Below are 23,956 nucleotides of genomic sequence, written 5' to 3' on the forward strand. Positions count from 1 at the left end.
ATATTATCTAATTAGATATTATACTTTGTAATTATATTCTATATAAGCCTAAACTAATTGCAAATAATAGTTAGATCTTTATATTTAGCTCTTTAATAGTTATATCTCTGAAATAAATATATCTTTAGCTTTAGTTATTACTTTATAAAGTTATAAGCCTAGCACTTACTAATAGGTAATATATTATAGTCTATAAGCAGAGAATTAGCTATTTCTTTTATAAAATATAATTATAAGGGAAATCCCTGCAAATCTAAATTAAAGATAAATTAGACTATTATCTGCTCCTCTAGATTAAATAGTCTCTATGAATTCGGGATAGAATCGCATTATAATTAAATGCTATTTTAGCAATAATATAAAGTAAAGCGGCTAACTTCATAGATATCTGCGGCATATTAAAGACTTAATTTTAGGTTATTTTAAAGGGCCTAAAGGGCAAGAAGGATTCTAGCTTTATTTAAGGACTGTGATATATTAAGTGGTTAAGAACTAATTAATTAGATAGTTAGATATAAGGTTAAGGGATTTTTGGAGCGCTTGCTTATCTGGAGCGCTTGCTTATTAACCACGTTAGTATAATTAGTAAGAAAGATAATTACTTTCCCTCTTTAACCTATAGGTCACCCCTCCCTACCCAACCTATAGGTTAAAAAGGTATAATTTTAAAACTAAGTTTAAAGTATAATTATAGTAGTTAATTATAAGAATTTAAATATAAAACCTTTTATATAAAGCTATATTTAATAATAAGTACTTTATTATATTTACTAAAACTAATTTAGTATTTTAATAATATAATATCCTTATGCTTTTTATTATAGTTCTAGCAGTTATATTATATAAATCCTATACTTTTTACTAATTACTTATAATTTCTATAAGCTAAGAGATTCTGTCTATAACTACTAAGACCTAGCTATAATAGATATACTAGAAACACTAGTAACCCTTATAATCACTTAATAACCCTTATAAGTATTTTATAACTACCCCTAGTATATAAACTATATTTATTAGCGCTTTTATAAATTCTAGCTTACTAATTATTAAAAAAATGTCTTTATATTAATTAAGCCTAATATATATTAAATCTACTATTAAGAGACGTAATATGTTAATAATGCTTAGTACCATGCCCTACGCATTCTGCCAATAATAAAATTAGCAAGGCTTAGTTTATCCACAATTTAAAACCCAACCGTCACGCTCACTAACTAGCATACTCGATATTGAATTTATGTTCACGCTTATTAGACCCAACACGAACCTCCCACTTCGGCTCACCTTGCAATCCCATAGTAAGCTCAAGATCATTGTGCTTTCTCCATCCCTCCGATGGATCCCCTACTGGTTGCCACTCGGTGATAGGCTTGTCCCAGTCACACTCAATCCGACACAAGCTCAACACGGCAGAGTTTGATCTCTTTGGTGCTGGATCCTCAGCGCTGTATACGATTTTAAAGGCGCACTTTTCGGGGATATCTTGAGAACGGTAATAGTGGCTGTAGAAGAAAGGAATCCGCGATTTCTTCTCGATCTTTTCACCCTGTGATGGTTTTAGTACGAGGACTTGCATACGTTCGAAACAATTCGCTGTCGTACCTTGAGCAAATACCACCTCATTCTTGACACTCTCTCGAATCCTTCTGGATTAATAGTAATTACATCCTCAGGGTCAAGATCTAAACCTTTGATGGAGGTGCTGACCACAATTCCATAGTGGTACCTTGATCGTCGAGAGATAACATCTGGTAGAATTCTGAGAACTTCTTGATCTTCTGGTGAATGGACTGGCTGAGACGAAATGTTCTCCTGTAGCAGCCGTAGAACCGCACCTCGAGCGACAGCGGACCATCTTCACAGCTTTGATTAACACATAGATTGTATCAAATGGAGATGTCTTACCCATCGCTTGGTCTGAGGACCTTGTTGGAGAAGATTTCAGTCAACTTGTCATAGACGTACTCTGAGCTACCCAAACCCCCAACGAGGAGGATTTTCTGGAACACCAACAAGTTAGTTCATCTGGACCTTGGTCTCGCTTCCTAACGGATATTTGTATACTACCTTTGGCGGTTTCCCTGTTTCTTCTTCGACCTCTTTGCATTGATTCCCAACCAGAGTCCGAATGCCTGTAAGAGATCTGTTGAAGAACCCCGTCATTTCCTCACTTTTCAGACATGTTAGTATCTTGTCATTTCCTTGTGATGAGAAAAGCATACTTGCTGATGATCAGGGTGTCTTTGTGTCTGAGCCGAGCAAGCCTGCCATAGGCTTTACTTGGTGGGTGTAGGTGATAGTTTTCTTGAGCGTTAGAAATACTGAAACTTCTTTTTGCGCCGAGTTCCCACTCCCGCAAAATAAACTGATTGTAATCAAAGTCCTTGAGAGCACTGATCTTCAGCTTAGCCTTACCACGGACGTAGGATTCAAATGCTTGGTCAATCTGGAAAGCGCCAGCCAGCTTTCCTATGCAGCTATGTTAGATACCAAATATCCGAAAGCCATTGTACCTAATAAGTACCACTCACCTGTTCCTGGGACGCACTCTTCCAGTTTGAAGGGGCGTTCAGAGACAACTTTATAGCTGATGACATCCTGATGAATATATTAGTTTCAAATAAGCACCGATAGAACAGAGGACTTGGTGTCATACTACGGTACCGCCGCCCGCGTCACAAACAACAAACGATTCATCTTGCTGTACTTATAGTCAGCGTGAACCAACAGATTGGACTGAGGTGGCTATACGTACTTGTATCTCCGGAGAAGAGTTTCTTTGGAACAGACTCGCCAACGCGGCAGCCTCGGGCTCTTGTACGAGTATGAGAGTCGTTTCTCCAATGTCTCTGTACTTCGTGATTCCCGCAATCTTGGCAGCCTCCCTCATCGCACTCTGTGCATAGGCGGGCCAGATGGCGGGGATGGTAATGGCAACACGCAGGGGTAGATTGTCTACATCCAGCATGGACTTGAGAGCTGTATAGGTGTGATCCCACACGTTCTTCAGGTAGTAGCCGACGACCTGTACTGCCGTAAGTCTCTTCCGGGAGCTGGACAAGATGTCTCTAGCCTGTTGGAGTTGGGTTGCATTGCGAATCTCTTCTTTGGCGATGTCTTCGTTCTTCAGTAGCAGGAGCTTAAACCACTTCATAGGCTTCATATCAGGCGTGATTTCAAAACCCCATTTGCCTGAATCAATGTCATAAAGAGTTGGCACTTGAACTTCATTCTGGTTGCGATGATCCTCAGATGCCCAACCAGTGATAGAATTGACTTCTTTGGGATTGGTAGATCGTGCCCAAGAAACGCCCGAGTAACTGCATTATATAAGTACTTGGGTTAGTCACTTGCGATCAACAGGGAACAGTTGTGTGAAATTTTGGCTCACTCACGTCGTTCCGAAATCGATGCCAATGGCAACAAACTTTGGCGAATAGTCATCAGGATGTGTCTGGTAAGAATGCATAGTGCGTTAGATGACAGCAGGGGCTGGCCTCCAAACAGACAAGGGAACACTCAAGTTCTCTACGACTGACGGTTTGGGTAAGAGAAGACTGGGATGGGTATATGAGAAGTAGTCTGCATTCTCACTGCGAACCTGGATTTACCTTGTGTCTTCTCAAAGTCAGCCTAAGGCAACTCTCAAATCACCAAATTCGTCCAGCTGCGGACGCCTTGTCAGGCAGTCTGCTTCCCCACTCACATAACTGAGACCAGGCGCTGAGGCGTTCGCATGCGGTGTGATATTGCCTTGCCTTGCCCGCATATTTCTACACAGCCTGAAAATGCAGAATCCTGCTAAGTTGGATGACATGGCGTTGAGAGGGAGCCAATTCACCCACAGCCTGATTTCGTTCAGCGCTCAAATAGAGGCATGCTTATTTTAAATCGTCTTGTGCCAGCCTTGCGAGAGAAATATTAACCATAACAATCAAGATTTACAACTGGCTAAACTCATCATGGACAACAAAAGCGATGGCGTTATTCTAGTTATGGGAGTCACAGGGGCTGGAAAAAGCTATTTCTTGAACCAGCTTAAAAGCGAATCTGTTGCTGAAGGACACTCCCTGTGTTCAGGTACACATTACCCCTCATTTCACTGTCTCTGGTATCGAAACTGACCGCGTTTACAGAGACACAGAAATGCCAGGCTGTTCATATCATCCTCGACGAGGATGAGAAGCGCAGTATAACTGTGGTTGATACACCGGGTTTTGCTGATACGTTTCGCTCTCAGGCAGAAATCGTTGGCGAAATCACGGACTACCTTGCCGCTCAGCATCTGTCTGGCTTGCCTCTTCGGGGGATTTTGTACCTCCACAAAATCACGGATAACAAGGTTACCGACGCTTCGCTACAGCACATCCAAATCCTCAGAAAGATTGCTGGAGATAATGCCATGACTAACGTCATTCTGGTTACGACGATGTGGAATATTCTCCGCCCAGAGGACCACCAGCGTGCTGTACAGCGCGAGCAAGAACTTGTAACCAGCTTCTGGAGCTCCATGATAGACAACGGGTCTATCGTCGCCCAATTCAACGGGACACCAAGATCTGCCTATCCTCTTATTTATCAGCTGGCAGATCAGCAGAGCGTGGTCCTCGACATCCAGAAAGAAATCGTGGATGAGAACCGGTCAATTTTAGAAACGGCCACGGGCATGACCCTGGTTCAACAGCTGAGAGAAGATCATGATGCTTACCAACTCAAGCTGTGCAACCTACGGGACGAATTGAGCCAGCAACAGAAATTGAAGCCGGCTTCCAAAGTGGAGACAAAGCGGCTGAAAAGTGAGATCAAGTCAACTGAGCAGGTTTTGGATGCTATAAGCAGTTCGGTGGATCGCATGAGTATTCGACCTGGTGCTCCAATGCGACAGCGAATGAAACAGGCTCTGAAGGAACATGGCGGGAAAGCTCCGGTGGCAATCGGAGTGGCTCTCAACATCACATTGTTTGTAGTTGGGCTGTTCATATAGGGCTAGGCAGTTAAGCGGTGGATTACGCCCAGAAGCCTTATCACGCTATTATGTTATAGATACGTTTTACATTTCTGTGCCTCTTTTCTAAAGCTTTCAACTTAGAGTAGCCAGTTGAGTTGAAGGGTATAATTTCAGATGTCAGGAGTGACAGTTCCATGCATGCCAGGGTGCGAATATTGGATGGCGGCTGAGTGGCGGCTGAGTGGCGGGTGCGTGGGGGCTGTCATTCGAACACCGATACAGGATACCCATGTTTTCAGCTAAGCCCAGGGCGCTTGACGATCACAATGGCTGTGCGACTCGCGGGGTCATCCGTCCTGAGACTTGACTGTGATTATAGATTAGCTCATAATAAGCCTGCCAATAAGGCCGTTGATTGAGTTATTACAAAAGCTTATCATTATGTTTAAATTGGGAAACTTATCAGGCTATGTGCATACTGCCTTCTAAAAGGTTGAGTTGGTTGGGATTCTTTGTGTGATGGCTTCATATATCGTCTAAAGATTGCAACAGACCTTGACTCAAGGGAAAGAATTACTGTCCCTGTGCTGAAGGCTAATGCCAGCTCATCTTCTTTCTGGCGCATTCAATCCTTACACTGTTCGGCAGTAATAGTATAGTAAGTACACTGTATAGAATCAGGCTGCGAAACCAAGACTTCTGCAGAACGACAAATCAGGCTGTCATTTAGCCCCAAGTCTAGTGGAAAATTAAATTTCAGTTAAGCGCAAACGAACAGCTCGTATATGCATGTCTTGGCCATCCTGCAGGGCAGTAGAATTGCGAACCAGCGCCCTCACAAGGCTCTCTTAAAGACCAGACTTAGTGAGCTCGATGTATTGTAGGGGCGCAGAGCCTCAGTCCAGGCAGTACTTGTGGCAATGTAATCGGCAGTGCAGCCTTGCTCTTCAATTCGAGGAACTGTACGTTCTCCCTCTTCACCCTCTGCCCCTCAAGAGCTTCCCTCCCTTTCCCGGAGTCTAAGTCAAGAGTAGCACTAAACATTCTGTCTTCACAGCCAAAAGACAATTCTTGCCCCTGTTGACTATGAAGCGTTCCTATCACGCTGAACGAGAACCTGCCAACCGCCCACCCATCACCAAGGCAGGCCGGCCTCCCGAGCCCTCCTACAGTCCAGGATCAGAAAAGCCTCATAGGAGCAATTCCAGATCTTCAAGACATTCAAATCACTCCAGGCGTCGCTCTGTGGAGATGTCGGAAGCAGAAAAAACCATCGACGATCTTGTGAAAAGACCATCTTCTCAGGGCGTATATCAGCGTCTCAAAAATAAGTTCTCGTCGTTAACACAGCAACCATCTATGAACAATGCAGTCAAGAACCCTGAGAGTCCTGGGAGAGGATCTATCAACTCAATTCAGAAGTCAGTCGAACTAAACGTACCCAATGGACCACGAAGTCCCAGGTCCCCCGTTTGGGAACCAAGCCAACTTGCCACTCAACCAAATGGCACTGCACATACATTCCCTGTCGATGGCCAAGACCCCCAGGACAATTTCCAGATAACACCAAGCGTTCAAAGCCCTTCATCCGAGCTACCAACTGAGAGTCCTGATGTCAATAGAGTTTGTACACCAAAGGATTTTCAATTCGAACAATCCGAGGAACTCCAGCCTGCTTCACCAGCTCACCAAACCCAGGTCATGGCTGCATCTCGTGATGAGAACATCTCTTACGGGCAGAACGATCTAGCGATGGCTCTCAAAGAGCAACTGGGGGTTATCAACGACCTCATCGCCCAAAAAGAGTCTCTTTCTCAGCAATTGGAAGCCGAGCGGCAACAGCGCCAGAAAGACCTTGCCTACTGGAGAAACCGCACCAGCGAAGCCGCAAGCAAGAGTGCCAATCTTGTTCCTGGGATGCCTCTTAGTCAGCCAGACACCGAGCTCCGCAACGAGTGGCGGAACCTGGCCTTTGACGTGAGGAATTTTGTGGATAACCACTTTAAGAACGTGAGCACTAACAAACTTGAGGCTTGGGGGAAAGAGAACGGGGATTGGCTTCGAAAGATTACCCCGACCTATCAACAAGTCGTGGGGGGGAAGCGGTCAGGTCTTGCTATGGTTGAGGCGGCTGTTTGGCATGGCCTCTGCAGGGCGGTGTTTGGGGGCGTCAGGGACAATAGTCCCATGCTCTGGGCTGGCGCGTATCAAAGGAGCCTGAGAATATTACGTGAGCATAAGCATTAGTCTTAGAGGTCAAGGGCAGAGCTAACACATCAGTAGTTAATGAACTTCAGCAAGACCAAAGGCAGAAAAATTCCGAACAGTTTACTCCTCTGTTCCATCAGTGGGGTGCTCTTACAGCCAATCTGATAGAAACACTTCGAACGTCTGAACATCACTGCCAACGGGTTCATCCTGTAGTCCAAGAGCTAGAAGATCTATTCTTTGCCTGCCGTTCTGCCGGCGTGATGTACAAATCCGACACATATCGGCGGGACTTGCGGGCACTGGTCACAAAAGCTATCAGGTTTGACTTCAGCCTGTCTGGTCAAACGACTAAGTATTTCATTGGTTGGCCGCTGTCTGGTCGATCCAATGTGCCATTTGATCAGAACACAATGCAAGTGTCACAACGAAGTCCCCAGTCAACCAGGAATGTAAGATTTATACTGCAGCCTTGTTTTTTTCGAGTTAGTAGACAGGGCGATAGTTTAACGGTCATTGATGAATGTATTGTTTGGATGTTTTAGTTCTGTTATGTTATAGGATATAAGTTATTCCAAACCCCTACTACGCTGTCATTGCTCTTCACCTGGTTCTCTATCTGTCTCATCTATATCAGGTTTCACAGCGCTCTTAAGGCATAGGGAATAAATAAGTCATCCGTCGTCTTCAAAGCGCCGTTCTAACACTATCTGGCTTATACCTTAATGCTTTATTTCGGCGTCATCATCGTGCTCAGTGGCTTCTGCATATTTACCCCTTGGAATGCCAACAGCTTCATCACTACCTACATCGGCATTCCACTTATTGGGGCTCGTTTCTATTTCTTGAAGTTCTTCAAGAAGACGAAATGCGTATCATCTGCCGAGGCCGATTTGCATAGCGACAGGGTTGCTATCGATGCAATTATTTGGCAGGAAAGGGAGTCAACAACTATCCGGGGAGTCATGAGATTGGCTATGCTAGCGGCCCCTGTAATATTACGACAGTATCGTCATAGTAGTCTGGAGATTACTTTCATATTTTATATTATTCACTTCTTAATAATGCAAGCAGCTAATCATTGGAAAGAAAATAAGTAAATTAACTAAGTAGCAAGTTGGAATAAATAAATCCTTTAATATATCTATAACAAAGCCATCCCGTGAAACCCATAAAGTAATATCCGACCTTTAGTTGATCATGATGCGTTGGGACTTAGGAGTAGCCTTGGGAACTACTATGGTCAGGAGCCCATCCTTGAGGTCGGCAGTGACCGCATCGTGGTTGATATAAGTCGGGAAAGTGAAGTAGCGCGAGAACTCCTTGCTATAGCCAGAGCGTCTTGGCTCTTCAGGCTGCTCGGGCTGCTCGGGCTGCTCGGGCTGCTCGGGCTGCTCGGGCTGCTTCTCCTGGGCCTTCTCGCTGAGTGTCTCAGACTCTGGCTGGCTCATGGTCTTCGACTTCTCTGATGTGTGGCTCAAGACCTCAAATTCGTCGTCATCGACATCGTCCTCGACGGTGGCCTGGTAAGAGCTTCTGCTTCGGGTGTCTTCGTTGTCTGACTCAATGACCGGGGAGGCAGCGGTCTGCTCAGTGGTTGTTTCAGCTGCCTTGGGGGATTCTGTGAATCGCTCAACCTTGCCACTAACAACAAGCTTGCGAGGCTCAGGGAACTCGACAGTGACGTGCTCTTTGTTCATGCCTGGGAGCTCGCCGTAGAGAACGAAGGAGTCTTCCGTCTCGTGGGCCTCAAACCGGGGTTCCCATGGGCGGCTGTTCACCCGATAGGCAGGGCAGGAAGCCTGAGCGCGGCTCTTCTGTTGAGGCTGGCATTGGCGCTTTCGCTGGGGCTGCTGGGGCTGCTGAACGGACTGGTCGAGTTCCCTGAGGAGATGATAGAGTGGGTTCTGGGGAGCCTGGATATGGTAGAAGGTCTGGGGAAGGAAGAATGCCATTGTGTTGATGTGTTTTGGTTGTGAGTTGTAAAAGGTATATGGTATAATGGTTCAGGCTTTTGATTGGCTGAGCGGAGGCGATTTGTGTTTCTGGGCTTTGTTTTTGAATGAGTAGTGAAGATATTGAAATCTGATAATAAAAAAATTCACCAAAGATGTCGAAAGTGATTCATTTATACATCTATATTTTACAATTCACATTTAGGCAGCGCGTTCTTGCGCAAGCTGTTACTCACCATATCGAATTGCCATGATCTTGCTCGAAGCATCGAGAAGGTTCTTGGAACTTTTCCCAGCTGAGTAAAACGCCATTTGTCAGTACTCTGCACTAGCCACTGTGGCTGCTGGGGCTGCTTGCAAATCCACATTCTGAGCCTGGACCAATGGTACTGAGTCAGCATTGATGACAAATTTAATTCCCAGACTTTCCGTGTTAACGCCGTCCGGACTTTGGTAGTCAAATCGTGATGGCTCAGTAGTGGGGCGAATTATAGAACTTCCATCACTGCCTACCCGATACTAAAGCAATGCTTATGATGAGATGCAATAAATGGCCTATAGCTGCGCAGATAGGAAACGGTCACGTTGCATAAGTCTTGGATATGATATTCCTTTAATACTGCCTTTAATGGACCCACTGTGATCATACACGAGTTTGTTGTCTTGCTTCCCTTAGATTGCGGTGTTTTTGCTTTTGTTGTTGTCTGGCGGACGTGCTTAATGGCCAACTTCCCCAAGTGTTCAGCCCCTTACACTCACCAGCTGAATTGTTGTCTGTCAAATCAAAGGGTTTCGTGTTATTATTTCTACTTTTGGCTGTTAATATGCTCCAATCTTCTCCCATGGCCATGGTCTTCCTTTTCTACCAGGGATTTGATTATTGCCCGCAGCGTCCTACTCAAGCATTGGGGGAAAATGTGGCGTTTCCAAGCCAATGACTAGACCAGTAGCCACGCCTCAGCATTCCAATCAGTGCATGGCGAATTCGTCAGCCCTAATTTGAGTTCTCATAGGGGGCTGTCCCAGTCGAGGCCCCGACAGCTCGGGTAAATCCTCTGACTTCCCCATAATCCCACTTGGCCCCGTTCTTTATTTCCAAGCTCCCTGTCCGTTTTGGCCGGATCGTCCTCCCGCATCAGCACGCATCTTTTGGCGATCCGCCGCGTTTACGTTACGTGATTGAAACGTCATGACCGGCAACGAGTCGGTCCTTCGGGATTCTGATGATAGCAAAGTGTCCATGGTTATTGGCGTCGCCACCTTTCTCTTGGCCACATCCACGCTTATGGTCGTGTTGCGCGTCGCAAGCCGAGCCATGGTGAAGCAGTTTAGACTGGACGACATGGCCGCTATCGCGTCTTTGGTAGGTTGACGGAACTCGCCGAAGGAAATAAAAGTGCCAGTACTAACATTTTTCGCAAGTTGACCATGATAGCTTGTGGTACTGCAATAACATCAAGTTTGTCCCACTACAACCCTATCATCAGAAAACAACAATTAACCAGCATCAGTGACTCGATTTGGTCTTGGGAGGCATATTTCTACGGTTTCTAGTAAAAATCAGATTCTCTACCTAAGGGTAAGCGCAGGCCGTATTCCTCCAAGCAAAGTCCCATCTAACCTCCAACACAGTGTTTTTGGGTGTCCGTATTCTTCTACATGCTATCCCTATTCTTTATCAAAATGTCATTTCTAATCAACTACTACCGGCTCCTCTCCGCCTCCAAACTACGGCCTTACTGCATTGGAGCAATGGTACTGATTGTGCTCTGGGGCAGCGGCGTTTGCATCCTTGTCTTTGTTATGTGCATTCCTCTTGCAGGCGTCTGGGACCCAAACGTTGACGCGCAGTGCGTCCCACACATAACCATAATGTGGTGGTTCAATGGCGTTTTCAACTCGATCGGCGACCTGTTCATCCTCACGCTGCCAATTCCAGCTCTGTGGCGACTCCAGTTGCCACGTCGACAGAAAGCCTACTTGTTATTCGTCTTTAGTCTTGGATTCCTGTGAGTTAAGCAATAAGAAACAAAACCCATCAGTGGAAGTCACTAACAGAAAGCAAATAGGACTGTGGGCATTTCCATCGCGCGGATGCGATGGCTCAAGATGGACGCCGACATGACCTGGTGGAATGTCACCCCTGCGCTCTGGTCTCTCGGCGAGTTGACGTCTGCAATTTCTTGCTCCTGCCTGCCATTCTTCAAGCCCTTAGCTCTCCGCGTCAAATCCTTCATGAGTCGTGCCACTGTAGGCGGTACTCACCCACAAATGACTGGCGGCGAAGGAGACAAGGAGGCTAATGCTCATTCGAGTGTCGGTGCTGGGCAAAAGGAGTTTATCCAAAATAGCAACCTGATGGTCAGTCTGGATGGGAGCCAGAATGAACTGGTTGAACCAGTATCGAAATAGCAAACGGTTCTTTTTACTTTGTCTTTCCACTTGCATAATACATATGGTCTCTACCCTTCTCGACACAAAGTTTCACATTCCAATCATTTCCGATATACTCAGTGATCTCGGTATAGGCGAGCCTTCTCTGTTAGATCTCTTCTGCTGGATAGCCGCTGTTGCTTATCAAGTCGTGTACAAGATCGCCCATGACAGCGCCCCATTCCCCGACAACGACGATGTGAATGCCCTCATCAATGCCGATAGCTGGCATACACTCCAAAACCATTCTGGGCCAGCCGCCTCCCCAAGAAGAGCTTTCCTATTACTCGCGCGCCGCTTCATACCTCTGATCAGCGCCTAAAGAAATTAGTGCTTCAACGAAGAAGAGTATTTACCTCTGCTTGCACAGCATCGGAGGTACCGTTGATCTCCTGAATGTATTCGTTATCCCTCTTGAGGCTGATGGTTCTTTAGAGAGCAAGCAGAACTCATTCAGTGGGCCCATGTCAATTCTAAATTATTTGCATATCGCTTGTCACATTATTGCTGGATTCGCTGTAACCCAAGATCCCATATCAAACGAGGTTCTCAAGGCTATGCATTATAGGAACATTGCTGTGAAGGTTGTGGCCGGTCGTATTCTCAAGAAGTACGTGAAAGCTGATGGAACCAACAGAGGCTTTCCTGCTCTCGATAAACGCGGCATGGGGGCCTTGGTTAATGTTGTTGTTGGGTACTGGGGGTTGTTCGCCACTACGGGTCATCTCTATGAGCTGAGTCATGATTCTGCTAGTTCCAACCGGACAGCAGCTATTCTGATGGAGGTTGGCAGTATACTAGGTGAAGTAAGTGGTGTTGCATATTGCGAAGCTGTCAATGATCCGGATCGAACTACCAGAGAGGTTCCTATTCTAGTTCTAGCTGGAGTGGGATTAATTGAGACTGGGTTGGTGTTGTCATTACTGGCAACTGTTGATTAATAGTTTGGCCTTATTATATCCCCATGGGATATGACTACCTGTCACAATAGACATCAAGCCTGTACTACTTCTCGTGTCTGAATCCAACTTATGACTGTTCTCTGGTCTATACTGTTGCATCCTAAACCAAGCCCCGCGACTACTTCCCCCTCCAGCAAACTTCTATCGGAGAAGCACCAGCCCGGCAATACTAAGAGCTACAGCAACTGTATAAAACCCGGCTTGCGCCCCATTTCCAGCACTATTTCGGATGAAATCAAAGCCTTCAACGGCGTACTTGTCGCTCTCGACTGTTGATAGTTTACTCCCAGAATTGTCGAGCAGCCTGGCCTCAAAGGCGTGCACCGCGTCTGGTGAGATCGAGACGTCCTTGTCCTTGAGACTTTTGACGACTGTGTCAGGGTTCCACTTGTATAAGCCCGCCGAGAGCGGGAGATCGGTGTCAAGTTCCCAGCCAAGCCGGCCGCTATCATCTCTGGGAAGGGCATAGAACCAGAGATCGAGTGCGCGGGCCTTCGGTTCGCTCAATGATCCATTGTTGGCATCCCACGTGATTGTAATAGGTTGAGTGAGATCAAGTTTCTGAGCCGAGTCGGGGCCAGTAAACTCGAATGCATGAATGGCGTGGAAGAAGGCGCAGCCAAGAGGAGAGAGTAGGAGAGCTGAACGCATTGTGTACTATAAGATGGGCACCGACGAGGACCTAGGTAGTAGAGATAACGAGAACAGGATAGGCCGTAAGTAAACTTATTGCAGAACTGGTCAAGTCTAGCTACAGTCAACGCTTTAAGAAAAATACAGTAGAATGTCAAAAAGTGGAGGGCAATGAGGGTAGGAAAATGTGCATCTTGTGACCAAGCATTTATCCAACAGATGAAAACCTTGCAGGCATATGCCCCCGTAGAGAGTTTGTGTTGTTGGTAGGCCCTTGATCGCTAAAAAGTGCCAATTTAAGCCATGCCCCTTGCTGTATGGGGTGATGCAGAAGACACGCTTGGCATAGAGTCGAGAACGCGTCGGATGTCACGTTAGTCGGGCGGGTTGAATCCCGGTATACAAATGGCTGGCATACTGTCGTCAGAATAAAGTTAGCAGGCAGGCGACCCGAAGCATTGATATAGGCTAAACTTGGAATGAGGGCAAGTGACGGTGAGAAAAGAAAGGATGTTGGTTAAGAGAAGCTGGCTTGGCGTGAGGGGTATTGTGGGTATAGTGTTTTCTCTGCCAACTGACGGCAGGCTATTCTGCTGGGATTGGCTTTGCACAGCTGCCAACGCCGAGATATAACTTGTATACAGCATTGCAGATGGGACAGGGAAGCAGTGCGCCCAGGAAGTGATACTCGCATCTTGAATAGCACGACCCAGACTATATATTTAGTCTCCAGATTGCGGTGACATGCTTAGCAAGCATTATACCCTATTACCAATCTACCAAATAAACAAGTTTGGACTCGAGTTTCTCGTCTTGGACAGATCCTTCTCGAAGTCTAAATTACACTACCTCCTCTTCGCTCTCGTGCTAAGAGTGAAATAAGATTTAAAGAAAGGAGCACAGTCTAGTAAAAGTATAATCCAGGTTATAGTGACCTCCCTACCGCTTTGCAGGGGCGATAAATATATATATAAAAGATTATTATGTGAAATAAAGTTCATTATTATATAACTCAAAGCTGAGCCATACAGCCTTACTCAAGCCACAGGCATTTAATTAGTACCGTATAACTCAATAGATTCAGTACAGCCTGTGGGCCTAGGAAGCTATCCCTATTTACTAAAGGCTATTTTTTTTTCTTTCGCATTTCTGTTAAACCTGTTATATTATCTTACACTAATAAGCTAATTAGTTAATTTAAGAGCCTGGCATAGACCTACAGGCTCTACAGAATCTATTAAGTGTAAATGGTAGTAGTCGTGGGCTCCGGAATAGTAGTTGTGAACGCAGTGACGCCAAGCTCAGAGCAAGCCTCATAGTACGCTGCTGGATCATCGCAGTACGTAGCATAAGCTGGGGTGCCAGTCGGCAGGATAGTCGTTGCCGCATCGCCCTCGGCACGACGGGCAATTGCATTTGTAGGGATGATTATGACGCTGCCCCGCTTGTAAACTGTTTGAGTCCTAGAGAGTTGTCAGCTGGTTTTCTTCTAATTGATATGGACGTTACCTACACTTCGTACGAGCTGATTGTGACTATGTTGAAGTCGTGGCAGTCAGCCTCCCGATCTGCTAGCGGAGGCTCGCCATTCTGTGCGGTAAGGCTTTGCACACAGACATCTGCTGAAGTTGTTGTTGACTCGGAGCCTGAGGTAGTGGTGACTTTGGCTGTGGTGGTCGCATCCGAGCTGGCAATGGAAGGGACTACGTCTGTGGTCTCAGTGACGGCTGCAGAGGATGTTGCTTCGGTGACGGAAGTCTCATAATAGGACGTCTCGGTCGACCCGATCGTGGTCGACAGAAGCTCGGTGGAAGGACTATTGGGTTTGCAAGGTCCGGCAACGGCAGTGGCTGCTAGTGCAGCAAAAACGAGAGTGTTGCGGATCATTTCGAGTTTAACGACAGGTGTTGATAATTGAGATTAAAGGAGTGTATATGCCCCGGGTTCAAAACAAGAGAAAACGATGTAACGATGTCAAAAGTCTAGAGTTTACAATCGAGGAGAACGAAGAGATAAATACATGAAAGCAGGCTGCACTACTCAGCGGCTTTATCACGCATATTGTAGTCGAGCGTTTCCTTTTTAGACGTCCTCGGCTGCAATGGAAACCTCTAGTCAGGGGCGGCTGAAAGACTATTGAAATGGCTAGACCTGACTTCGTGTTTTGTACCAAACTAGTTGGACGCTATCGAGACGCTATCAGATTAGAGCCAACGAAAAAGTTAACCCCTGTATTTTTCTCTACAAGGAGCTGGATACGGGAAACATGAGGTACCCGGCTGTTAACAATCTGGAGCCCATATGTGGATTGATCAAGATAAGCACCATGTACTCATCAATGCCCACATTTCTCTTTTGCCAACGTGCTCCTCAGTCCAGGGACAGTACTCCGTACGGATAACAACCAACGCATTTAAAAAGTGGAACGTTGTTGGTTTGGAAATTCGCCAAGACAATAATTGACCGACCAGTCTGCGTGTATCGGAGAATCTCGTGAAATCCAGCACGGCCAAGGGAGTGCGGCCCCTTATTGCTCCTTCGTGCCATAAATAAAGGTCTGCCTCGAATATTTTTGAAACACTTTAACTATGTAGCTTAGTACTGGTTACGGGAGCTCCCGCTGCTAGCAAAGACCACCAGGAGACTTTGTGATTCAGCGCCGCTCGACGCCTCTCAGCAAGTTTTAGCCTCCTGAAGAGGTGGCTGTCGCGGGAATGGAGTAAAGATTGCATTAGCTCTGGACCTAACCTTGATAAAATCTACGAGATCTAATTACAAGCTACCTGGCCAATTGGCTCCTTATCTTATTTTATCTTATCTTGGGCAAATACAGTTAACATCAGCCCTATATCGTGGCAAGATTAGACATCTTACTCTAACACCTTCATCTTTTATTACTGATAAGATAAGCAGTGCAGAAAGGAAGAGGAAATTTCACAAGAGTAGCAGGACTAGCTGTATAATATATAAGCAACGACGTATCTGCTGCAATAAGAAGTGGCCTAAGGAGTAAGAAATTTCTTAATTTATCTGCTTATATGTCTTTAATAGGCCAAGACTAACCGTCTCTCTAGTCACAATTATACTTACGTAGTTCATATATATATATTGATAAGTCAGCTCAGCCTTCCCTGTATACGAGAACGACATTAAGATGGCCAGGTGAATAATTACCACGGTCAATTAATAAATAAACTTTATTAATAGTAGTAGCAGTAATTAAATCCCCAGTATTAAGTACCAATTCTCTTTGAATAAAGATATTAAGTTCGCTATATAACTTCCGTATTGAATTGCCACTAGAGTCTAAGAATCTGCTTAACTATTATACGTAGCAAACTGCGCCGAACCTCACTCGCTACCGCCAACGTGCTTCTGACTTTCTCAAGTCGCCTCTCTTCCAAACCCAACATCACTAAGTCCCGCAGGTCCATTCTTCCAGATACGGTATGTATACTTCATCTTGTAATGACGGGTTAAAGGCTTACCATGTGACCAAGAAGACGCATGATAAATGATGGTTGGCTGGAATATGCTAGATTAGATCTGAGATACTGATTCACTCATAAACAAATACGTAGCACATGAAGAGACCTCTATATAAAATATCATCTCGTAATTCTGTGCTCCACTCCCCTATCAGTTGATATCATCCAAACGTATTAAATCAATTGGATCATACAAGATCAATAGCACTGCCACACTGGTACTGATGCGATGTGCCTCAGCGTCCATCTCACTTGGCGGCGCTGACAGTATCGAAGGCTGGAACGTGCTGATCAGTCTGAGAGCTGTCATTTTGTTCACGTCAGACTTGAATGCAAAGACTGATAACGTGTCAAGCATATATACCAGCAATTGGCAAGCTTGACAACCACCTCACCAAGAAGGGAAGCCTCCTTTGGTGCCAATTCTCGGCCGGTAAATGGTACCAGCTCCTCAACGAAGCTTTGGTAACAGCGGTACGGGATAATTGGCTCCGGGAGGCTTTTGAGATATCGTAGGAGAATCCCAGCAGCGTCATGAACCGTGTACCGGTCCCATACCAAACTTTTACCGTAACTTGGAGGTGAGTCAAATTTCAATTGCAGTTCGCTCATTCGCACAGGGTTTCCTGTAGTCGCAAAGATGTCCTCAACGTCCGTGGCTAGAGAGTGATTATCGTTAACAGGTGCCGACAAAAGGAAAATTGAGATACCACACTGACCTTTTGCCTTCAAGAAAACTCCCGATTTAGCGACAACGAGGGGTATGTAGCCATATATTCGGGACACTCCATCTTCATCTACAAGACTGATGTCCACATTCGCATATATTATGCTTGTCAGAAGGGGAACTCCAAATACCGCAGGCAACGTTTCGGACTTTGGTTCCGCCAGCCGTTGTCCTCGGAATAAGCCCCTTAGTCTATCTCGACGAGATCTCTTTGCTGTCCCGGTATCAGGGGCAGCTCTTGCCGGTAGAGTGTCTCCTATAATAGGAGAAAAGTCGTAATGCTCCTTGTTCGTGATATCGCTAGCGAAAATTGGAATAGCCTGGATACCAATGTGAGAGATTTCCGAGAGACTCAGGCCAGATAACATGGACCAGGACGCAGTTCTGCCGGCCGAGCTGATTATTGAGAATCCATCGTAGTTGTCTTTTCCCGCAAGTCGATAAGCCCTTGAACCCATAAGCACTTCCTCGAATGCAAAGCCTAGTGCATTGCGCTGCCAGTTTGGTTGAATGTCCGCTGCAGGAGAGGTCAGGCCTGTCGTCTCGCGTCCTCCCTCGGCCTCTGCAATATTGGGATCGTCTGTTTTGATTTCAAATGCATTCCCAAGAACCGCTACTCCATGACTTGTATCGAAAGCAGCGAGGCGTCCTTTCAATGTCAAATTTTCGGACAGCATCTGATCCACCAATTCACAGAGCTTATCAACCCGACTTTCGGCCTCATCTTGATTATGACTAAAAGAAATAATTTTAATATTTATCTCAGAATCAGACGGCTAGCGGTTATAGCATACCATGTCAGCATTGTAAGCATGAGTGTCAACGAACTCTTATGCGATTCGAGGCGAACAAGGATAGCATGTATCTCTTTATCCTTACTTGCCCAACGCATTCGATCCAAAAAACTAGTTTCATTCTCAAGGGCCGTGGCAAATGTATCCAATTCTGAGAATGTGGTGACACAGGCCGCCAACGTCGCAACGACTTGCTCAACCATGATAAGAGATGTTCACGACCGAGAATCCTGCCGGGGCTGGGGGCCGATAATGAATAACTGAAGTGTAACAAGCACGTTTCTAATGTCGTCAACTTCAGCTTTAATTCGTCCGCATTCTTCTGGCGCGTGCCGAGCCTTTTGGATGATATTGGCGATGATCTTTGAGACCTGAGCAGCAGCTGTAAGGAGGCCGACAACGCTGGCTGCTATACTCAAAGGGTCTGCCATTGTACAAATCAGAGGCAATAGCAACTTGTCTCTGTAAGTCGCCAAACTATTAGTACTAAAATAGCTTTGAAGGTGTATTATGGGGTGGTGAGATAGTTCAGGCTGGAGGCGGGGTTGCGATATAGAGTAAGACTCAGTAAGGCTGCTGCTGAACAGCAGAAGCCTCCCTGTTTCCTAACTAGGCTAGTTTGCGCCAGCTTTATAGACTCGCATTATAATTGGCTAAAACAGCTGAGAAACAGTGTCCAGTCTGTGAACTAATAGAACAACAATTGGGGGGAGAATAATTATAGGATAATGACAAGTACTTGCTTGAGGTTACTATGGATGAACTACTTACTGCAGCTATTCTAATCAACTTAGAAAGCTATGCTTGGCTATTTTTCGAACCTGCCAACCATGACTACGATTCCAAGTTCTTCGGGGGTAAAACTGTTTGGGTAAGATTCTTCTAAATTACTAGAAATATCTAGATGCTAATGTCAAATTAGACAGGACGATGAGGCTACTGCAACTTTTGCAGTCACTTTGAAGTAATGAAGGAATGGCACGACTATAGCAATTCTGTAGTTTGTAGATTGAACCCTTACCGTAACGGATCTATATAGAGTAGCCCTCAAAATATGGACATAGCATACCTTCAATATAGAAACCCTCGGGCGCTACGGAAAACAACCTTGTACGACGAAGTATGGATCCACGGCGTGTACGGGACCTGGGACCACGCCTTGCTCTACGTACAAACCACTCATGACATTTTATACGCATGTGTAGATATCCAATATGTCCAGTGCCTTTACAAGATCTGGACTAAGAGCATCATCTTCAGCATAAAGCAGCTATCGAGCCGGATCAAGGAAATCGTCGATGAGTACGGTGGTCCGCTGAGCGACGACTGAGGCATGATTCTCAATATGCTAGTCAGTATCCTCACCTCCGGTACCGGTCTTAGTGCCGTTTCTACCCCCATCTCCGGCGCTATGATGTTTTTCTCAGGCGCCATCGCCCAGGTGTCTGCCAACAGTGACACCTTCAGAAAAATGGCTACGCTGATAATGTGAAGGATGATCTGGAGAATGCCTACGGTAAGGCCTTTCCTGCCGTGCTCAAAGCTACCAATGGATACGCCAAGAGCGTGCTCTCGGGAAACTTGCCTGATAATATGTAAGGAGGAGATCTCAATGCGGAGGCATGGGTGTTCAGCCGCTTCGTCCAGGGCGAGGGGCTTTCAGTGCCCCTAATAACCAATGCTCTAGAAGCTTACGTCGAGGCTACGCACAAGAAATGGGTATGCCGTCGAGCTGTTTCTCTATTGAGTGCTGAGCTCCTTTATGTTGTAGCTCGAGTTTGCCAAAATGAGAGCTATGACGAGCGGACACAATCACAGACGAAATGTCTTGACGGCGAACCATGCATGTATTCGTCACGCGTCGCTGACTTGACCTCCTTCCACAATAGCCCGACACTGAGTGTGAACTGGTAAGTTTGACACGCTTAGCCTTCTACCTCAAGGCAATTCTAAGATTTGTCGGTAATAGCGAAGGACGGAGGCCTCAGATCCCATAGGCAAAACACAGAAGATGTCAGAAGAAGTTTGTACCAAGAAGCTGCCTGGATGCGTCTGGCGTGAAAGGGTATGATTTCTCCCTCCGCTCATGACAAATGCCCGGGATAAAATAACACATCCTGCCCTCCTACAGAGATGTGTATGGTTTGGAATAAGCCGCCGCGCTGTCCAAAGCACGACGCATAAATACTACACATATGGAATATGCCGTGCCATCCCTACTTTATCCTTGTCAATGTCCTGCACAAATAGACCCTTCCCTGCTCTGCGGGTGCTCAGCTGCAAACCCTGGTTTTTGGCTCACAGGCCACAAGTATAAGCTAGTAATGGTCTAGCCCCATATTGTCTCAGCCCATCTTTTGACAACCCGCTCTGGGCCCGAACTGTGCAGCAAGATACCCAACAGTGATATAAAAAAAACAAGCCCTACAGGCTGAAACCTTGACTCCACTGGCATTGAGATGCTACCTACGTAGGCGGAAGAAAGGTCTACTGTGTTTCTCAATACACAAAAGATTTCCGCAGAGATCCCCAATTCCTGTCCACTAGTATTCCAGTCAGATTGAACGACTAGACGTTGTGAACGTTGTGAATGTTGTGACACTTTTGTGTATCAGCCCCGTTACTCTACTAAAGCCCGAGCATTAGCATTATAATTCTCGTTAGTCCACACTTGGACAAGTGCTCGTTGCTATGGGCATGTGATTGTTTTTCTCGCGGCACTTTTTTGTTTGCACATGACTAATGGAGCACATTCCAGACTTTTAATAATTGCGTTCGCTGGAAATCTAGATCTGCTGGTCGTCCCACCGTCTCCATACACCTTGTAATACCAAGGCCGCATCTCCGCGGGGTCAATTAACATTGGGCGTTATTGAATCCGAATCTGGTTTGTTAGTTGACTACGCTAGTGGTTTATACCCAGTTGTGGCTTTGTATGTAACTTGTCTGGAGAATTTGTACCGCAGCACTACCAAGTGCAAAATCATGCACACTTTCTGAGCCGTGTTACTTAAAGAGATCTTTGTCTTCTTGGTCGACGCTCTTACTGGTTTCTGAGACAATGCCCCCAAAAGTTTGACAAGACGAGCAAACATGACGGCCCTATCAAAATGGTGCTATACTCACTCTCGAATGATCAACACGATCATCAATTTCCTTCTTCTCCTTTTTATGCTCCTCAGCTACATATTGATTATTGTGTTGTACGCTTCTCCTGGGTCATATCACATTCGTTCTCTTCTCGACCCTAGCGCCTCTGGTATCAAACCTGCTACAGCTGTCACCCTTGTTACCGCTGTTCTAGCAGCCTCAACATCCAGTCTTGCTACGCGCTGTGTAGAGCAATCGCTGTGGCTCAAGCTAGCACCACGGTTCGTCAAGAAACCCCTAACTATTGCGGAGTCTCGACGTCTCGCTCAATGGAGTGTGTCGCCATTCGCGCACTTGACATACTTGTTTGACGGAGATTCATGGCGACTTAAGTTTGGAGGCATCTTATTAATTGCACTCGCCATTGTCGGCCCCGTTCTTCTTTCCGGGATATCTCTCGTCGAAAGCTTCAACACTACCGAGACGTTCAAGAATCGTGAGTCGGATCCTTGGACCGGATGGATAAATGCAGCGAGCCAGGCGTATAACGGTGGGAATTTCCAGGATATCCAGGGAACAACGGCTGCCTTAGCGACTCTCAGCAATCTGAGTGCCCCCGCCTCGCCGGCTTGTTCTAACTCGAGGTGCCAAGTTGATACTGTCGTCGCCAGTATCCAAGCAACTTGCGAGTCGAGCTATGGTGAATACGCGAATCCACCACTAGATTACGACCGATTCAGCGTTTGCAGTGATTTGAATGCCGATATCTGTACAGTCATTGGTGGGAGCAGTCCGTACACATATGCCAACTTCAGCTCTGGCTTTCCGGCCGATTGCGACGAGACATGCCCAGCAGGCGATTTTGCAGTGATATTTGGAACATTCACAAATGGAACAGATACGTTAAAAGGGCCTTGGTATTTCAACGTTGTCGACTGTTCGCTGAGCTACGGGACGGTCCGAGTTCAACAGATTGGCAAAGGTAGTCCAGTGCTTCATCGTAGCGAGTTCGAAAAAAGCGACAGTGTGCTGGATAGCAGTGCTGTACCTCTCCGGCGCATCTACACAGATAGCCACGAGAGGTCCCCCTACACCTTTGGCGCCAGTAGTGGGACTGGTGATGGAGCAGACTCGCTGTACAACTCGGCTGTAGCAACCTTGCTGCTCCGAGAGAAAGCGCATTCTTCTGCTGAACAGGTAGCGAGACGTATCGAAGACATCTTTGATATGGCAACGCTTTTGGCTTTCAGCCGGGCGCCCAACGCCTCCGACCTGTCGATTACAAGACGCGAACCCTTCACGCGATATGTGTACGACGAGCGCGTTTTGGCAATTCTACTGGTTCCGTTTCTTGCTACCATCTTAGGTACTTGGGGAAGGTGGAAAGTCGAAGGCACAGAGCAAGTTCTTGGATACGATCCTGTGGCCATTGCTGAGCGTGGCCCTATTCAAGGGCTGCCAGAAGATGTCTCCAGATCCAGAGAAGACATAGATGAGAAGACAGTGGTCGGGTACCAGGAGACAACCACCACGTCTACGGGAACGCGGGTAAATGTTACACGGTTTGCTATTGGATCGAGAGCGACATAACAGCCTCTTCACAGATTGATTGTTCATTTTTTTCAAATCTTTCAGTAATTTGGATAGGTCCCTTGCCTTTCAGAGGCGCGCTGGAATCAAATGTTTAGCCACTTGAATCTGTTTCGTTGATAGGCAAGCCATTTTAGGTCTAGACTATTAAGAATCCAAGCCAAGTCCACTTTACAACATCTGTATTGGAGCCATCTCCAGAAAAATATTGAGCTAAAGAAATTTGGGCAAACAGAACACCATTTGGTAGTACCAGCCAACGTTGACCACGTACTGTGTGCTGTGCCCACTACCATTGTGACGTCACAGAGAGCACATTTGACATTTTGAACCTGAATTCAATGTCTCACAAGACACGCAAGTCGGGGACTGGGACTCCTGGCCCGTCAAGTTAAGACCACCACCACCAAGCCACCACCGCCTCCGACACAGACGAATAAGCCATCCCCGTCCCTAGGCGGAGGAGCCATAGCCGGTATTTCCGCGGACTAAAGCTTCTCTTTTCTCATGCCAACTGGCTTGAAGTTTCTTTTTCTTCCTCAGCATGAGAAATTACTACTGCAGAGGCCACGGTATGCCAGCACCCGCGCGTTAGTTATATAGCAACAGCATAGGTTACAATCTAGCTGACAATTGCGACCTATGTCTAAGATTTAGACGGTAAAGAGGCCGAATAAATGCCATCAGCTATATACTTGTAATAGGTCCTAGAGACTTATTATCTATCAATTCACCTTCCATCGCTCAGTCAGCATAGCACTCCCCAACCAGCTTGAACCATCTTACAGAGCCCCCAATGATTGGTATGTCAACCGGACGCAATATGTATGGGGTCTGCATGCCAGGGATGATATCGTACAGCACACATTTCATCTCAAAGACCGTTACGTAGGCTAACGGCGTCAAGCTCTAGAGCTTTCTTAAACTCAACCCGCGATGGCTCTGCTTCTGACTGCACCAGGGAGCTGCATGACTTGGGCTCTCAAGATGAAAGAGGCTATCCCCAAAGAGTGCGAGACTACCCCTCCTTGGGACCACTACTATTTCCTGGGGATCTTGGTTATCTCTCGAGGGCGATTGAAGCAGAGTTGACATTGTTGCGACAAAGGTCACCACTGGCACACT

The 23,956-nt window shown here is 46.2% G+C and overlaps 10 protein-coding genes across 10 annotated transcripts; 5 read left to right on the forward strand and 5 right to left on the reverse strand.

Annotated features, from left to right (window-relative positions):
* Positions 1-1,213: 1,213 nt before the first annotated feature.
* Positions 1,214-3,472, reverse strand: FOIG_07443 (uncharacterized protein; the record flags this gene model as incomplete). Its single annotated transcript, XM_031207018.1, has 9 exons — positions 1,214-1,549; positions 1,606-1,858; positions 1,909-2,003; positions 2,071-2,173; positions 2,226-2,472; positions 2,535-2,601; positions 2,660-2,700; positions 2,755-3,323; positions 3,399-3,472. The coding sequence occupies 9 exons, from the start codon at positions 3,470-3,472 to the stop codon at positions 1,214-1,216; spliced, it is 1,785 nt and encodes a 594-aa protein (XP_031062551.1).
* Positions 3,473-3,965: 493 nt separating this feature from the next.
* Positions 3,966-4,987, forward strand: FOIG_07444 (uncharacterized protein; the record flags this gene model as incomplete). The annotated part of the gene is made up of 2 exons (XM_031207019.1): positions 3,966-4,083; positions 4,140-4,987. The coding sequence occupies 2 exons, from the start codon at positions 3,966-3,968 to the stop codon at positions 4,985-4,987; spliced, it is 966 nt and encodes a 321-aa protein (XP_031062552.1).
* Positions 4,988-6,037: 1,050 nt separating this feature from the next.
* FOIG_07445 (uncharacterized protein) lies at positions 6,038-7,664 on the forward strand (the record flags this gene model as incomplete). The annotated part of the gene is made up of 3 exons (XM_031207020.1): positions 6,038-7,181; positions 7,235-7,611; positions 7,653-7,664. The coding sequence occupies 3 exons, from the start codon at positions 6,038-6,040 to the stop codon at positions 7,662-7,664; spliced, it is 1,533 nt and encodes a 510-aa protein (XP_031062553.1).
* Positions 7,665-8,349: 685 nt separating this feature from the next.
* On the reverse strand, positions 8,350-9,258 carry FOIG_07446 (uncharacterized protein; the record flags this gene model as incomplete). The annotated part of the gene is made up of 1 exon (XM_031207021.1): positions 8,350-9,258. Exon 1 carries the CDS (start codon positions 9,112-9,114, stop codon positions 8,350-8,352), a length of 765 nt encoding a protein of 254 aa, XP_031062554.1. The 5' UTR covers positions 9,115-9,258.
* Positions 9,259-10,220: 962 nt separating this feature from the next.
* Positions 10,221-11,725, forward strand: FOIG_07447 (uncharacterized protein). The gene is made up of 5 exons (XM_031207022.1): positions 10,221-10,477; positions 10,537-10,573; positions 10,626-10,693; positions 10,747-11,123; positions 11,184-11,725. The coding sequence occupies exons 1-5, from the start codon at positions 10,304-10,306 to the stop codon at positions 11,524-11,526; spliced, it is 999 nt and encodes a 332-aa protein (XP_031062555.1). The 5' UTR covers positions 10,221-10,303; the 3' UTR covers positions 11,527-11,725.
* A 286-nt stretch (positions 11,726-12,011) lies between these two features.
* FOIG_07448 (uncharacterized protein) lies at positions 12,012-12,488 on the forward strand (the record flags this gene model as incomplete). The annotated part of the gene is made up of 1 exon (XM_031207023.1): positions 12,012-12,488. One exon carries the CDS (start codon positions 12,012-12,014, stop codon positions 12,486-12,488), a length of 477 nt encoding a protein of 158 aa, XP_031062556.1.
* FOIG_07449 (uncharacterized protein) lies at positions 12,372-13,391 on the reverse strand. The gene has a single exon (XM_031207024.1). It carries the CDS (start codon positions 13,158-13,160, stop codon positions 12,651-12,653), a length of 510 nt encoding a protein of 169 aa, XP_031062557.1. The 5' UTR covers positions 13,161-13,391; the 3' UTR covers positions 12,372-12,650.
* A 988-nt stretch (positions 13,392-14,379) lies between these two features.
* FOIG_07450 (uncharacterized protein) lies at positions 14,380-15,029 on the reverse strand (the record flags this gene model as incomplete). The annotated part of the gene is made up of 2 exons (XM_031207025.1): positions 14,380-14,605; positions 14,656-15,029. The coding sequence occupies 2 exons, from the start codon at positions 15,027-15,029 to the stop codon at positions 14,380-14,382; spliced, it is 600 nt and encodes a 199-aa protein (XP_031062558.1).
* A 1,849-nt stretch (positions 15,030-16,878) lies between these two features.
* FOIG_07451 (uncharacterized protein) lies at positions 16,879-18,354 on the reverse strand (the record flags this gene model as incomplete). Its single annotated transcript, XM_031207026.1, has 4 exons — positions 16,879-16,933; positions 16,995-17,289; positions 17,350-18,092; positions 18,152-18,354. The coding sequence occupies 4 exons, from the start codon at positions 18,352-18,354 to the stop codon at positions 16,879-16,881; spliced, it is 1,296 nt and encodes a 431-aa protein (XP_031062559.1).
* Positions 18,355-21,244: 2,890 nt separating this feature from the next.
* FOIG_07452 (uncharacterized protein) lies at positions 21,245-22,831 on the forward strand (the record flags this gene model as incomplete). The annotated part of the gene is made up of 1 exon (XM_031207027.1): positions 21,245-22,831. One exon carries the CDS (start codon positions 21,245-21,247, stop codon positions 22,829-22,831), a length of 1,587 nt encoding a protein of 528 aa, XP_031062560.1.
* Positions 22,832-23,956: the final 1,125 nt, after the last annotated feature.

Source organism: Fusarium odoratissimum, assembly GCF_000260195.1.
Source record: "Fusarium odoratissimum NRRL 54006 unplaced genomic scaffold supercont1.11, whole genome shotgun sequence".
In the NCBI taxonomy this organism is placed as follows: domain Eukaryota; kingdom Fungi; phylum Ascomycota; class Sordariomycetes; order Hypocreales; family Nectriaceae; genus Fusarium; species Fusarium odoratissimum.

Bases quoted from the DNA above. Each gene is read 5' to 3' on its own strand.
- FOIG_07447 (XM_031207022.1), top strand. From the start codon at position 10,304: ATGACCGGCAACGAGTCGGTCCTTCGGGATTCTGATGATAGCAAAGTG. The intron at 10,478-10,536 runs GTAGGTTGACGG...ATTTTTCGCAAG, and splicing joins TGGCCGCTATCGCGTCTTTG to TTGACCATGATAGCTTGTGG. The intron at 11,124-11,183 runs GTGAGTTAAGCA...GAAAGCAAATAG, and splicing joins GTCTTTAGTCTTGGATTCCT to GACTGTGGGCATTTCCATCG.
- FOIG_07449 (XM_031207024.1), bottom strand. From the start codon at position 13,160: ATGCGTTCAGCTCTCCTACTCTCTCCTCTTGGCTGCGCCTTCTTCCAC.